We start from the raw sequence: 14749 nt of genomic DNA, 5'->3' as shown, positions 1-14749 counted from the left end.
TTGGATTTCTGATATCCTTACTTTGTTTCCTAAACCTGCCCGGTGACCTACTTCTACCCCTTCCTTCTTCTAAATGAAATATTTTTCCACTTTCAAAGCTAGATGTATCTCGCTGAAAGTTTTTCTACCAATTTTTTGTTCTCTTTGGAACTCCTCTATGTTTATTTTTGTGAGTCTTTCATTTAACTTTTTAAATTCCCTAAGATCCTGGTATTCATCCAATGCCCCGATACTTTCTTGTAACTGTATCTCCAACTCCTGCAACTGTATCCTTTCCTCGTCAACAAGGAGTCCAATGATATGCAATTCATGTTTAACTGACTCCTCCGTCCAAACTTTTAGGAATGAATCATTGTGGAGGTGTTCTGCAGGGACAATATGCTCCCGCAGCCCTTGTAGTATCATCTTGGCTTTTATATATGCCTCAAATGAAATAATATTACATTTCCTTTTGAGATGTTTTTTGTTTAAATTCCCATGTTTTCTAAATAGTTGTTTAAATTCACTCTGGCATTTGGGAACACATTGTTTCTCTCTTTCTTAACTTCTTGCTCATCCTTATTGTTGATCCGAAAGGCCATTTCAAAAACTCCTTCAATATAGGATTTGTTGAGCCCTCTGTCTACATGAAATACCCAAAAATCCAGGGAGGGGCAGTAAGATCTAAATAGCTCTTCTGTCAGTCCTTATAACCTCAGCTGCATTTGTAGTTCAGCTGGAGCAGATTTTTCATCATATAGTGTGATATCTATCCACAGCAATTCATTGGTACCTCATGCCACTTCAGGAATTGATGGTTAGGCAGTAGTAGGCAGTATTTATCTACTACAGTTTTTACCCTTTTGTTGACTGTTGAGGACTCTGCAACCTTTTTTTAGCAGCATACATTAGTCCTGTACTGTTTGCTCTATCGCTGTTTCTTTGAGCACTGAGGGACATCTTACTATTAGCTTGGATTGGTTCCAGCGCAGTCCCTGTTAAATTCAGCACTCCATTCACCCATTGGGGTTCTAAGGTAGGGGGGTTCTGGCTCCCCATGGTACAGGCAGATTAATGTGGATTTTGATGCAGGTAAAAAACAGGGAGAAGGGGGCCTTGTGGGAGGGATTCCACAAGCTCCCACTGGAGGTTCATACATTTACATGCACTAGGCAGGGTAGTTGTTTGGGGAGGGATATAGTGTATATGCTAATAAACTTTTTTGAAAGGTTACCCAATAGGGTGTGTGTACCGTATCTGTTTAGTTTTTTAGTTTTTTGATAGTTGACTTGCAGATTGCCACCCTCCTCACTCACCCCCCTCTTAGGGTTTTTCAGCAGGGTTCCCAGGACCATTGTTTTCTTCTTGTCACCCACAAAGCAAAATTATATTATATATACTATATTATCAAAAGTATTGGGACATCTTCCTTTACATGCACATGAACTTTAATGGCACCCCAGTCTTAGTCCATAGGGTTCCATATCCCGCTGGCCCACCCTGTACAGCTATAACAGCTTCAACGGTTCTGGGAAAGCTGTCCACAAGGTTTAGGAGTGTGTCTATGGAAATGTTTGACCATTCATCCAGAAGCTGCCAAGAGTGGGCCAACTCAATATTGACCACTACTGACTAAGACTGGGATGCCATTAAAGTTCATGTGTGTGTAAAGGCAGGCGTTCTTTACTTTTGGTAATATAGTGACTGATGAGTTTTCCCCTTTTTTTTCCCCTAAGATTAAATTGGCTTTTGCCAGTGGATATCACTGGTATCACTGGCCTTAGTATGAGTATTCACAAACAAAACTAAGTTTTGAATATTTATATTTCCTGCAGTCATTCCAGTAGGAGGTGTATGCCACTGGTGCATGCTGGGGGAGGATGTACATTTTTGGGACAGGTCATATGCGCTCTCTCTTCCCCTGGGCCAGGCCAAGGGAGGTTCTTCTGGATAAAGCTTTGCAGTATCCTGGGTTGGTGCCTATAGTGTAAGGAGTAGGCTGTGACAAGGAGGAGACCCAGAAGACTTCCTCATGACTTTGAGGATGCACAGAAATTTGGGAATGTGCTTACAGTGTTGCTGGGTTGGCTTAAAGGTTCTGACACTGTGAGTCTGGATACTGATCTGGATCTTGAGAGTCTGTAAGTGATCTACTAAAGTATCCGGGACCCCTTACCCTCACCTCCTTAAAAATTCTGCAATAAAACAAATTTAAAAAAAAAAGGCAAAAGTGACTGGCACCCAATATAATTTCTCAGTTCCCCTATTTTAGCCATGGACTCAGCCCTGGGATGAAATGTGAACCCATCCCTGGCCTTTGGAGACACTATCCTGCCTTTGGGGTATCAGCGGGGTGCTGTATAAAATAGAAGTGCAAGTCACAATACCTTTAGCCATGACTTCCTCTTCATAGGTTACATGAGGAAAATCACTATTGTCATAATTGATTTCAAATGCCTGAAAAAACATTTTTACATATAATTATTTATATAACCAATACTTCATTACACCTAATATCTCTTGAACTGCAGACAGATGTTTAAAGTTGATTGCCAGGTAAACATTTTTTTCTACTGGGAGTTGGGAAGGGGTAGAACCTCTGTCATTGCTTCATTGCTGTCTGGTTCTTTTACAACCTCAGTATTCATCTTAATTACCATTGTAACTGGAGCAAAAGTGATATAAATCCAAAATTATAGAGTAGAATAGAGGGGAAATCTTCAGGTGACACCTATTCTGGGGACAGCTTTCAGGTGTGGGATTTCTTCTTATTCTCATTTTCTCAAAATTGATTATTCAAGTGGAACTCAGGTTAATTTCAGGCCTCCTTCAAGTTCTTAATCCAGTTGATGCCCAGCATTAATAAACTCCCTTCCTGTGAGACCAGGGCACCAGGGGCTCAAAGGACAACTCTCTCGGGATGTGTCAGCATGATACAGAGACTGATGTTAACATCATAATATCAGCACTGCTCTCAGCAACATTAAAGGAGCCTACTGCCAGGAAAAGAGGAAGATGACCCTGCACTCCTGTGACCAGGCATAAGAGATCTGGAGAAAAGGATTTTATACTAAAAATGTTTTAACAAATTAAAAGGGGAAAAGGGAAGCTCCAACAGGTTGAGTGAACTAAAGATGGAGTTTGGCTTTAAAGGATAACTATCAATACATTGTTTTATTTTATCTAACTCCCCATGGGACCAAGTGCATAAAGCATGCTGCTTAGAAACTAAGGCATGGATTAGAAGGGGTCCAGGGGCTATGTGCACTGGAGAGTTGAACAACATAAAAAAAAAAAAATAGACACATCATTGCATTCATTTAGAAAATACAAAGCACTCTTTGAATGGTGTCTGTACTGAGAAGCCAACCTCCAGTGTTCACAATGCATCAGGTAAGCTACTCAGCAAGAGACCCAAATGCAAGTAGAAACCACTGAAGTACAAGTGTTTGCTTTAGCGATTTCCAGATTTTAAGGTAATTGGCCAGGTATGATATATACATGCCCTTTGAAGTCGGAAATGACGAAATGCGTCAGGGCGTGAATCTTACGGCGACCGAAAGTACTCGGGTGACACATTTGGAGGTGTTTGAGGTTCGGAACATCAGCACGGAGAGGGTGAGCCTTACCAACATCGCCTGCCGGTGCATCCTTGTTACTTTCTAGATGATATACATGAAGGCGAATATTCTATTGCGTTTGTGAGTGCATTTATATTGGGGATTTTGTTTAATAAAGTGTGAAGTGGTTATACAATATCACACTAGTGCGGTCCCTCTTCTTTTGTTTCCTCCTTAAATCCGGTGGATGGGAGAATCGTGAGGAAAGTGGACGCTGATCTCTGTATAAGGAAGTATACATCTAGCAGCTGCAGCTGATCTAGAAAGGAGTGTAGTGTTTATGCTGTTTTGCCTGTCCTATGAGAATAGGAAGGCCACTCGGTCTGGTGAGTTGCCATACTTTTCTATGTCACAATGGTGGAGGATGTATTGTCTGATGACCCCTTAAACACACTGGTGACCCCAAATTGGTGGAAAGGATTGTTGCAGGATTCTATACAGAGATGGACATTAAGGCTCCATGTACACGGGACGTTAGAAAAAATGTCCTGCAAAGCTATTTCTGACGCCGGGAAAAAGCAGCTGTTAAACGTGCTTTCAGTAGCTTTTTCCATTTGCGTTATTGCACGTTTGGCCACGTTGCTTTTAGCAGCGTTTTTCTGCCTCCATTCAAAATAAATGGTTCCCTATGGGAGTCTATTGATTTGAATGGAAGTTGCACCGCAAGTCGGATCCGACTTGCGGCGCGACCTGCACTGTGAGAATCTTGAGGGGGAACCCCAAACCAAAAATGGGAAAAAAACTGCGTGGGGGTCCCCCCCAGGTTCCAAACCAGGCCCTTCGGGTCCAGTATGGAATCTGAGGGTAGCCCCACACCGAAAAAAACGGCGTGGGGTCCCCCCCAAAATCCATACCAGACCCTTATCCGAGCATGCAGCCCGGCAGGCCAGGAAAGGGGAGGGGACGAGCGAGTGGCCCCACCCCCCTGGACCACACCAGGCCACATGCCCTCAACATGGGGGGGGTGTTGGTGCTTTGGGGCAGGGGGAGCTCTGCACCCCCCACTTCAAAGCACCTTGCCCCCATGTTGATGAGGACAAGGGCCTCATCCCCACAACCCTGGCCGGTGGTTGTGGGGGTCTGCGGGCAGGGGGCTCATCAGAATCTGGAAGCCTCCTTTAAGAAGGGGGCCCCCCAGATCCCGGACCCCCTCCCTATGTGAATGGGTATGGGGTACACTGTACCCCTACACATTCACCACATAAAAGGCAGTGTATGGAAATAACGACAGGATACGTTTTGGAAAGTTTATTAAAAATCTTCATCCGGATCTTCGGGGTCTTCTCCTCTCCGGGGTCTTCTGCTCTTTTGCTGTCCGCTCTTCTTGTGTTCTCCTCTCCGGGGTCTTCTGCTGTCCTCTCTTCTTTTCTTCTCCTCTCCGGTCTTCTGCTCTTCTTCTTCCTCCGGTCCTCCTCCGACGATGTCTCCGGTAATTATGTCGGTCTCCGGTCTCTGCAGCTTATTATATAGCCATTGGGGGCGTGGCCCCGATGAAGTCATCGGGAGGCCCCGCCCCCTCGCGTCACAGATGACGTCATCTGTGACACGAGGGGGCGGGGCCTCCCGGTTACGTCATCGGGGCCATGCCCCTAATGGCTATATAATAAGCTGCAGAGACCGGAGACCGGCATAATTACCGGAGACGTCGGAGGAGGAGGACCGGAGGAAGAAGAAGAGCCGACAGCAAAAGAGCAGAAGACCGGAGAGGAGAAGAAAAGAAGAGAGGACAGCAGAAGACCCCGGAGAGGAGAACACAAGAAGAGCGGACAGCAAAAGAGCAGAAGACCCCGGAGAGGAGAAGACCCCGAAGATCCGGATGAAGATTTTTAATAAACTTTCCAAAACGTATCCTGTCGTTATTTCCATACACTGCCTTTTATGTGGTGAATGAGTAGGGGTACAGTGTACCCCATACCCATTCACATAGGGAGGGGGTGCTTTGAGGTGGGGGGGTGCAGAGCTCCCCCTGCCCCAAAGCACCAACACCCCCCCATGTTGAGGGCATGTGGCCTGGTGTGGTCCAGGGGGGGTGGGGCTGCTCGCTCGTCCCCTCCCCTTTCCTGGCCTGCCGGGCTGCATGCTCAGATAGGGTCTGGTATGGATTTTGGGGGGGACCCCACGCGTTTTTTCGGCATGGGGCTACCCTCAAATTCCATACCGGACCCGAAGGGCCTGGGGGGGAAACACTGGGGGGGAAACGCTGGGAAACACACGTTCGAATGCAAATAATTGCGTTCTAAAAAAAGTCCCTGAACGCAACTGCCTGCAAATGACTGTAAACGACCATGTGTACATGGACAGATAAGATAACATGGAGCTGCGTTCAGGGGCTTCTGAAAAAAACGCCCAACTGCTCCTAAACAGCCATTTCCAGCGTCCCATGTACATGGACCCTTAATGTGAAAGGACTTATGCTCTTTTTTCATGCTTTGATGAATATAAGATATCTGAGCTACTATTACTTATCTTTATGATCCCATTGGGGGATTGTTTATTCAAGTAATTTATAAACATGATATATACATAGTTACATTGGTCCAAGCCAGACCAATGTAACAATGTAAAACATTCTAATGCATTGAATTCTTCTTTAAAGCTTTGTGTATGGAAATAACGACAGGATACGTTTTGGAAAGTTTATTAAAAATCTTCATCCGGATCTTCGGGGTCTTCTCCTCTCCGGGGTCTTCTGCTCTTTTGCTGTCCGCTCTTCTTGTGTTCTCCTCTCCGGGGTCTTCTGCTGTCCTCTCTTCTTTTCTTCTCCTCTCCGGTCTTCTGCTCTTCTTCTTCCTCCGGTCCTCCTCCGACGATGTCTCCGGTAATTATGTCGGTCTCCGGTCTCTGCAGCTTATTATATAGCCATTGGGGGCGTGGCCCCGATGAAGTCATCGGGAGGCCCCGCCCCCTCGCGTCACAGATGACGTCACCTGTGACACGAGGGGGCGGGGCCTCCCGGTTACGTCATCGGGGCCATGCCCCTAATGGCTATATAATAAGCTGCAGAGACCGGAGACCGGCATAATTACCGGAGACGTCGGAGGAGGAGGACCGGAGGAAGAAGAAGAGCCGACAGCAAAAGAGCAGAAGACCGGAGAGGAGAAGAAAAGAAGAGAGGACAGCAGAAGACCCCGGAGAGGAGAACACAAGAAGAGCGGACAGCAAAAGAGCAGAAGACCCCGGAGAGGAGAAGACCCCGAAGATCCGGATGAAGATTTTTAATAAACTTTCCAAAACGTATCCTGTCGTTATTTCCATACACTGCCTTTTATGTGGTGAATGAGTAGGGGTACAGTGTACCCCATACCCATTCACATAGGGAGGGGGTGCTTTGAGGTGGGGGGTGCAGAGCTCCCCCTGCCCCAAAGCACCAACACCCCCCCATGTTGAGGGCATGTGGCCTGGTGTGGTCCAGGGGGGGTGGGGCTGCTCGCTCGTCCCCTCCCCTTTCCTGGCCTGCCGGGCTGCATGCTCAGATAGGGTCTGGTATGGATTTTGGGGGGGACCCCACGCGTTTTTTCGGCATGGGGCTACCCTCAAATTCCATACCGGACCCGAAGGGCCTGGGGGGGAAACACTGGGGGGGAAACGCTGGGAAACACACGTTCGAATGCAAATAATTGCGTTCTAAAAAAAGTCCCTGAACGCAACTGCCTGCAAATGACTGTAAACGACCATGTGTACATGGACAGATAAGATAACATGGAGCTGCGTTCAGGGGCTTCTGAAAAAAACGCCCAACTGCTCCTAAACAGCCATTTCCAGCGTCCCATGTACATGGACCCTTAATGTGAAAGGACTTATGCTCTTTTTTCATGCTTTGATGAATATAAGATATCTGAGCTACTATTACTTATCTTTATGATCCCATTGGGGGATTGTTTATTCAAGTAATTTATAAACATGATATATACATAGTTACATTGGTCCAAGCCAGACCAATGTAACAATGTAAAACATTCTAATGCATTGAATTCTTCTTTAAAGCTTTGTGAATTGAGCCTATAAAGTCATAATTATAAAATCATATATACTTACAGAGGAAGCATTATTCAGAAACAGGAAGACCCGTGTTACACAAGTGGCAGTTTCGCTATAGGCACATTTTTTCATTTCAGCTGTTACTAGGAAAGAAGTTTTAGCACAAGGCTGTAAAAGAGAAGAAAAAGGGAAAATTGGGGAATCATGTTAACAATAATGTATTATAAATTATGAAAAAAATGCCAGATATTGCTTAATTTTACTATTTACCATTTGCAAAAAATAACTATATTTTAGGGCTTATGCGTATAAGCAAATTGATACATCTAAACATTTTACATTTTTTGATGGTGTGATGCTAAAGATAAATATAAGCGGACATTTTGAAATACAGTAGCCATTTATTTATTTTTTAATAAGAGTATCAAAACACATCTCTTCTATTTACTGTAATCTGAACCCAAGAACAAAAATGTGTATTTTGCAGCTCACTAGTTCTTTAGATTGGTTTTCTTTTTGAAGGCTAAGTACTTTTTCTGAAAGTACAATACAGTTGATCCTTTTAGAATATTGCATCCTTTTGGCAGGTATTTTAACCTGTTCCTGACCGCCCGCCGCAGTTATACGGCGGCAGGCAGCCGCTCCCAGGCAAATTGCAGTACATGTACAGCGCTCGCGATCACGAGACTAGGGGGCTAGCGTGTGTCACCAGCAGCGCGCTCCCACCCCTGCTCATCAGCAGGGAAGCCGATGCAGTGGGCAGGTGGCTTCGATTGCCGCCTGACACCCGCGATCGTTCCCCGCTGAGAGAGAAGAACGGTCAGCTGTTGTAAACACAGCTGACTGTTCTTCTCCCTGGAATGATCATAGAGCCCATGTGATCCTTCTATATAGGATCACATGTCTCTATGATCATTTCAGAAGCCACGTCCCCTAGGCTCACATTTAACCCCTTGATCACCCACAATGTTAACCCCTTCCCTGCCAGTGTCCTTATTACAGTAACAGTGCATATTTTTGCACTGATTACTGTAGTAATGTCACTGGTCCCCCCAAAAGTGTCAAATATGTCAGTCAGGGGTCCGATCTGTCTGCCGTAATGTCGCAGTCCCGCAAAAAATTGCAGATCGCCGCCATTACTAGTAAAAAATAAAAAAAAAACAATAAAAATTACATAAATTTTTTCCGTAGTTAGTAGACGCAATAACCTTTGCGCAAAGCAATCAAAATACGCTTACAGCGATTTTTTTTTTTTTACCAAAAATATGTAGCAGAAAACAAATTGGCCTAAAATGTTAAAAAAAATTATTTTTAATTTTTTTGAGAATGTCATATAGCAGAATGTGAAAAATATATATATATAATTTTTTTTTAAATTGTTGCTATTTTTTGCCTATAGCACAAAAAATTAAAATCGCACAGGTGATCAAATACCACCAAAACAAAGCTCTATGTGTGGGGAAAAAAGGAAATCAATTTTATTTAGGTACCGTGTCCCACGACCGCACAATTGTCCGTTAAAGTAACACAGAGCTGAATCACAAAATAGGGCTTGGTCAGGAAGGGGGCAAATCCTTTCTGGTCTTAAAGTGGTTAATAATGCTTAAAGTGAAACATTAAAAACAGTCAAAAGGCATTCCTTCATATAACATGCCTGTGGTGTGTCCTTAACCTCTCTGTCAAGCTGCACATCTCTACGATGTATAAAACCTACTAGAGCAAAACGTACCTTTATAAAGGAAAAATAATATTTGAAATTTCCAGTTAATTCCAGCTTCTGGCTGCTCTTTTCTGTTTGTAAACCAGTGGCAGGGGATTTCCCTCATCTATGCCAGATCCTTATTTTAGATAAGGCTTTGGTATAAAGGTTAATGGGGACACCACAAAAAAGTGGGGCTTCCCCTAAAATAGGGCTCTGGTAGTGCTCATCCTGTCCCTTCTTCCACAAAGGAACAGATTCCAGTCCTTCTGATAGGTTAAGGACCTTATACGGTCCTGTCAAATTCTCCTAGAGTAACTGCCTGTCTCCTGGAATCTCCTCCATGCTCTTGAGACTGGGAGACACAGCAAACCTTCTGGCAATGGCATCCTTGAGGAGTTGGACTGCCTGTGTAACCTCAATAGGGTCCAAGTATCGCCTCATGCTACCAGTAGTGACACTGACCCTAGCTAAATGCAAAACTAGTGAAAAACAGTCGGAAAAGATGAGTAGGGAAAAAAAAGTCTGTGGCCTTCCTGTTTCGGAGGTTGTCTTATTGTTGCCTAATTGTTGCCCATCTAGTGCACCTTTTGCTAGATTCATTACCCACCAAAGCAGCTGAAACTGATTAACAACCGCCTCTTCTACTTAACTGACCAGATCAACATCCCAGGAGTTTCATTGACTTGATGCTATACTCTGATTAAATCCTTTAGATTTTTTGAGCAATAATCCTTGATTAGGGAGGATCTACAGTCCGTATGTGTCCACTCCAAACAGAGGTGTACAGAACCGCAGGCCCGGAGAACCACCACCAAACATACAGGTCACACTGCGTCGGCGGCCATCTTCTCGGTGGGTTACCGAAAGATGCAGACTGCATAGAGAGGAAATCACACAACGCTATCCATATTCTGGGATTATGTAAGTTTTTATGACCGTGTGCGCTTAATAAACACCTTTTAAACAGTATACACTATGAGGAGAAAAAAGAGATGTAGTAGCGCCAAACACTATAGGCAAATAAAATCATCCAAAAAAGTCCAAATAAAGTCCATAAGGGAAAAAAATGAGATGAGATCCCAAATCCAAATTGTGCAGGTAAGGAAAGCTAGCACCCAATCGTGATGTGTACTCATATGCGCTTACCAGAAATCAATATAATCAGAGCGATGTATGAATCCAAAAGAAGCAAAATGGACCACCAAAATGTCTCAGGGATTCCAACTCAAAATGATCTGATATGCTGACACCAGTAGGGTATAGATAGCCTGATATAGGAGATATCGCCTGGGCTTGCTGCAAGTTGATCCCAGCTCCAGTACCTCAACACAAAGGGAAGGACAATAGTGCAGACTGTACAGGATAACATTTATTGGTAAAAAGAAAGGTACTCACACATATCGAAATGTAAAGGAGCATGTAACATAATAACTTCCGCGGTATAGGGTAGCGTGCTAATCGTTCCCGGGTCGCCTGACGCGTGTCGTCAAAGAAAATGACATCATCAGAGGCAGACCTGAATGTAGTGCTTCATGAAGTGGCAAACATCGATAGGGCTACCTTATTACAGAAACGGCCTAAAATTGAAGCAGATTCAAATCGCTTGGGTTTTTCGTTTATTACTAATTACTCCAAGCAGTTTGGAGACGTCAAGCGGATTTTTAAAAGGCACTGGAAAGTCCTTCAGAACGATAAGGTACTGGGCCCTTCGCTACCCGAAGTCCCCCCGGTCGTCTTTAGAGGGGTTGAACCCTTACGTCTCCAGATAGCTCCAAATATTTTAGACAAACCAAATCAGCTTCCCTTCTTTCACACTTTGACAGGCTTCTACCCATGTAGGAGATGTTCGGTGTGCAAAGTTAACTCACTTGTTGGTAGAAAGTTTTGTGAGGTTACATCCACAGCCACGTCCCAAATACATCCCATTAAACCATTCATAGGTTGTTCCTCCACTAACGTTGTGTACTTGCTGCAGTGCCCTTGCGGCCTTCAGTATATTGGCCGCACTAAGCGTACACTGACAGTAAGAGTGAGGGAACACATTAAAAATATTAGGAAAGCCTTCCCCAATCATAGTGTCTCGAGACATTATGCCAGCTGTCACGATAAAAATCCCGCTGGCACAAAAATTTGGGGGATTGACAAATTTACCCCCCACTGGAGAGGGAGTCATATACACCGTGAGATTTCCCGCTTAGAAACCCGGTGGATTTTTAACATGAAGACATATGCCCCTTGGGGACTTAATATAGAGTGGGACGTGAACTGTTATATTAGCAATAGCTGAAATTTGGTGATATATCTATCTTATAAGTTTTATATTTTCATAATTTTTTAACTGTTTAAATATTGATATTTTCATGTGAGTAGTTTGTTGTTATCAGCCTTTTTACCATTAATTTGTGATGCTGTTTACACTGACTGTTATATATTAATTTTTTCATACTTTGTGGTATATGACTGATGATTGTACTGTGGAATTAGGTTTTGAAGCCATAATCCGTCTGGCTCTAAATACCGTTGGTTTGTATTTATTTTATACATGTCTTTATCCTCAAGTGCAATATTTTATATTTTTTTACATGTCTTTATACATACCTTTATCCTCAAGTGCAATATTTGTGTCATATAAGTTTTGGTTTATAATGTTCCGGTTTGTGATCGCCCCGTTCCTCCTTCCGGTCTCCGGAATGTTTATCTGTGGTTTGAGGATGTCCGGTTTTGGTTTTGCGGTTCACCGCATCCATTTCCGGCTTCCAGGGCCCGCTGGTGATTGACATCCGGTTTCCGGTTGGAGCCGAGTGGAGCGCATATGCGGGTAGTTCCGCATTCGTCACTTCCGGCTGAGTGCTTTATATGCGTGCTGACGTTCCGGCCGGGTCTGCCTCTGATGATGTCATTTTCTTTGACGACACGCGTCAGGCGACCCGGGAACGATTAGCACGCTACCCTATACCGCGGAAGTTATTATGTTACATGCTCCTTTACATTTCGATATGTGTGAGTACCTTTCTTTTTACCAATAAATGTTATCCTGTACAGTCTGCACTATTGTCCTTCCCTTTGTGTTGAGGTACTGGAGCTGGGATCAACTTGCAGCAAGCCCAGGCGATATCTCCTATATCAGGCTATCTATACCCTACTGGTGTCAGCATATCAGATCATTTTGAGTTGGAATCCCTGAGACATTTTGGTGGTCCATCTTGCTTCTTTTGGATTCATACATCGCTCTGATTATATTGATTTCTGGTAAGCGCATATGAGTACACATCACGATTGGGTGCTAGCTTTCCTTACCTGCACAATTTGGATTTGGGATCTCATCTCATTTTTTTCCCTTATGGACTTTATTTGGACTTTTTTGGATGATTTTATTTGCCTATAGTGTTTGGCGCTACTACATCTCTTTTTATGCCTATCAAAGTTTTATCTACTTTTTAGTTGGCTGCCTACACTTCTTGATTCACATTTATGTGTATTTTTATATATTTATGTGATTATTTTGATATATTTGTGAGTCCAATTGTCTGAGCGCAGATATCCCACCCCTTTTTTACACTATGAGGAGTGTTCTGTTTTCTGTCTTATGAGCCCACTTACGGTTGGAGAGTGAACCATGTGCCATTCCATCAGAGAGGAGGACCGTACCTGCTTATGATCATTTTGCTGCTTATGACCTTTGTAATGAGGGTCATTTACTTTTGGTAAGAGGCAGTGTGACCTGTATGTTTGGTGGTGGTTCTCCGGGCCTGCGGTTCTGTACACCTCTGTTTGGAGTGGACACATATGGACTGTAGATTTCCTCTATGATACATGGACTCTTTATGAAACCTATGTTTAGATTAGCGCCACATTACTATTATCATTGTTCTGATCTGCTTTTTAATTCAAGATTTGTGTTGGCTGCTTTTCGCTCTATATTAATATATGGTTTATGATATTTTTTAGCGCATCAAAACTGTTATATAATCCTTGATTAGGGTCATGAAAAGAAAAAAAAAAAGAAGAAAAAAAAAATACATGGGATTCCCCATATTCTATATCAGACTCTTATCCGAGCATGCAGCCTGGCAGACCAGGAAAGAGGAGTAATAGAGGAATAGTATGTACCTCCTACCTCTTGAACCACACTATGGTCAATAGACACGTGCATTTTGTTTTGATCCAAATATAAATTCGGAAGAATTTTGTTAATTCAGAGTATCAGATGTACCTGAATCTCTAAATAGTAACGAATTTTGTTGAAATTTGTTTAATTTAGTTTTGTATTTGTGTTTTCTAATGAATTCCAGATTTTTAGAGTAATTCGAATTTAGATTGGTTGAAAAATGATCGACTGATTCTAATTCTGTGTGAAGAATAGCTGGTTGTTAAGGAGTGGGCCGCATCCTTAACAACCGATGATACATCAACTGTCAGTGGGCTTCCTTGGTGACAGATGAATGTAAACAAAAGAATGCTGGCAATGAAAAAAGCAGAAAAAATGCAGAAAAAAAAACAGCATGGGGTCCCCCCCCCCTCAATCCATACCAGATCCTTCCATACCAGGCCCTAAGGGAACCCAACACCATTTTTTTTTTTTTTTTTTTTAAAGGAGTGGGGTCCTCCCCAAAATCATGACCAGACCCTTATCCGAGCATGCAGTCTGGCAGCCCAGGCGAGCATGCGCCTCCGCCCTTCCTGAATCGTACCAGGCCACATGCTCTTAACATGGGGGGGAGTGCTTTGAGGCAGGGAGGGCTCTGCTCCCCCCCAAAGCACCTTATCCCCATGTTGATGAGAACAAGGGCTTCTTCCCCACAACCCTGACTGCTGGTTGTGGAGGTCTGCGGGCAAGGGTTTATTGGAATCTGGAAGCCCCCTTTAACAAAAGGGCTCCCAGATCCAGACCCTCCTATATGAATGAGTATGGGGTACATTGTATCCCTACTCACTCACCAAGTGTAAAAAGTAAATAAAAACACAGTGCAAGTTTTTGACAAGTCCTTTATTAAAATATCCCACAAAATGTCCCTGCTGCAGATCTATCGTCAATCATGACAAGCGCCGCCACGGCCAACCCAAAAAAAAAAGAAACCTCCGGGCCTGACGAGGGCTCCCACCGTCTCCCAGCTCTGTCATCTGACAGCTGTTAAAAAGCTTAGGGGTGGGATCACCCAATCATGCCATAGGGTGGCCCCAACCCTTAGTTAGTTAAGAACTTTCAGGTGGCTTACCTGACAGATGACAAGAGCCTTGGTCAGGTGCAGTCCTTTTTTTTTTTTTTTTCAGGTTCCTGGCCGGCTCCTTGAACCACCAGCTATTCTCCACACAGAATTCAAATTGATCTATAATTTTTCGACTAAATACAAATTCGAATCATCCTGAAAATTTGGAATTCATTAGGAAATTACTAAAAGAAACAAAATTATACAAAACTAAACTAAACTAATTCTGAAACGAATCAATGAAATTAGTAACATAATGAATC

General features: G+C 43.5%; 1 protein-coding gene across 1 annotated transcript in view; it reads right to left on the bottom strand.

Annotated features, from left to right (window-relative positions):
- LOC309565955 (mucin-5AC-like) overlaps positions 1 to 14749 on the bottom strand; it is a gene marked incomplete at both ends in the record, with an annotated part of 316230 nt that overhangs the window by 173840 nt on the left and 127641 nt on the right. Inside the window, 2 exons of the mRNA XM_082270984.1 lie at positions 2367 to 2436; positions 7635 to 7745. Coding sequence (XP_082127110.1) covers positions 2367 to 2436; positions 7635 to 7745 — 181 coding nt within the window. The remainder of the gene's footprint in view (positions 1 to 2366; positions 2437 to 7634; positions 7746 to 14749) is intronic.

Source organism: Pelophylax lessonae (assembly GCF_965119305.1).
Source record: "Pelophylax lessonae genome assembly, chromosome: 10".
Lineage (NCBI taxonomy): Eukaryota > Metazoa > Chordata > Amphibia > Anura > Ranidae > Pelophylax > Pelophylax lessonae.
The sequence above is the reverse complement of the archived record's forward strand: the minus strand, read 5'-3'. Positions and strand labels throughout refer to the sequence as shown.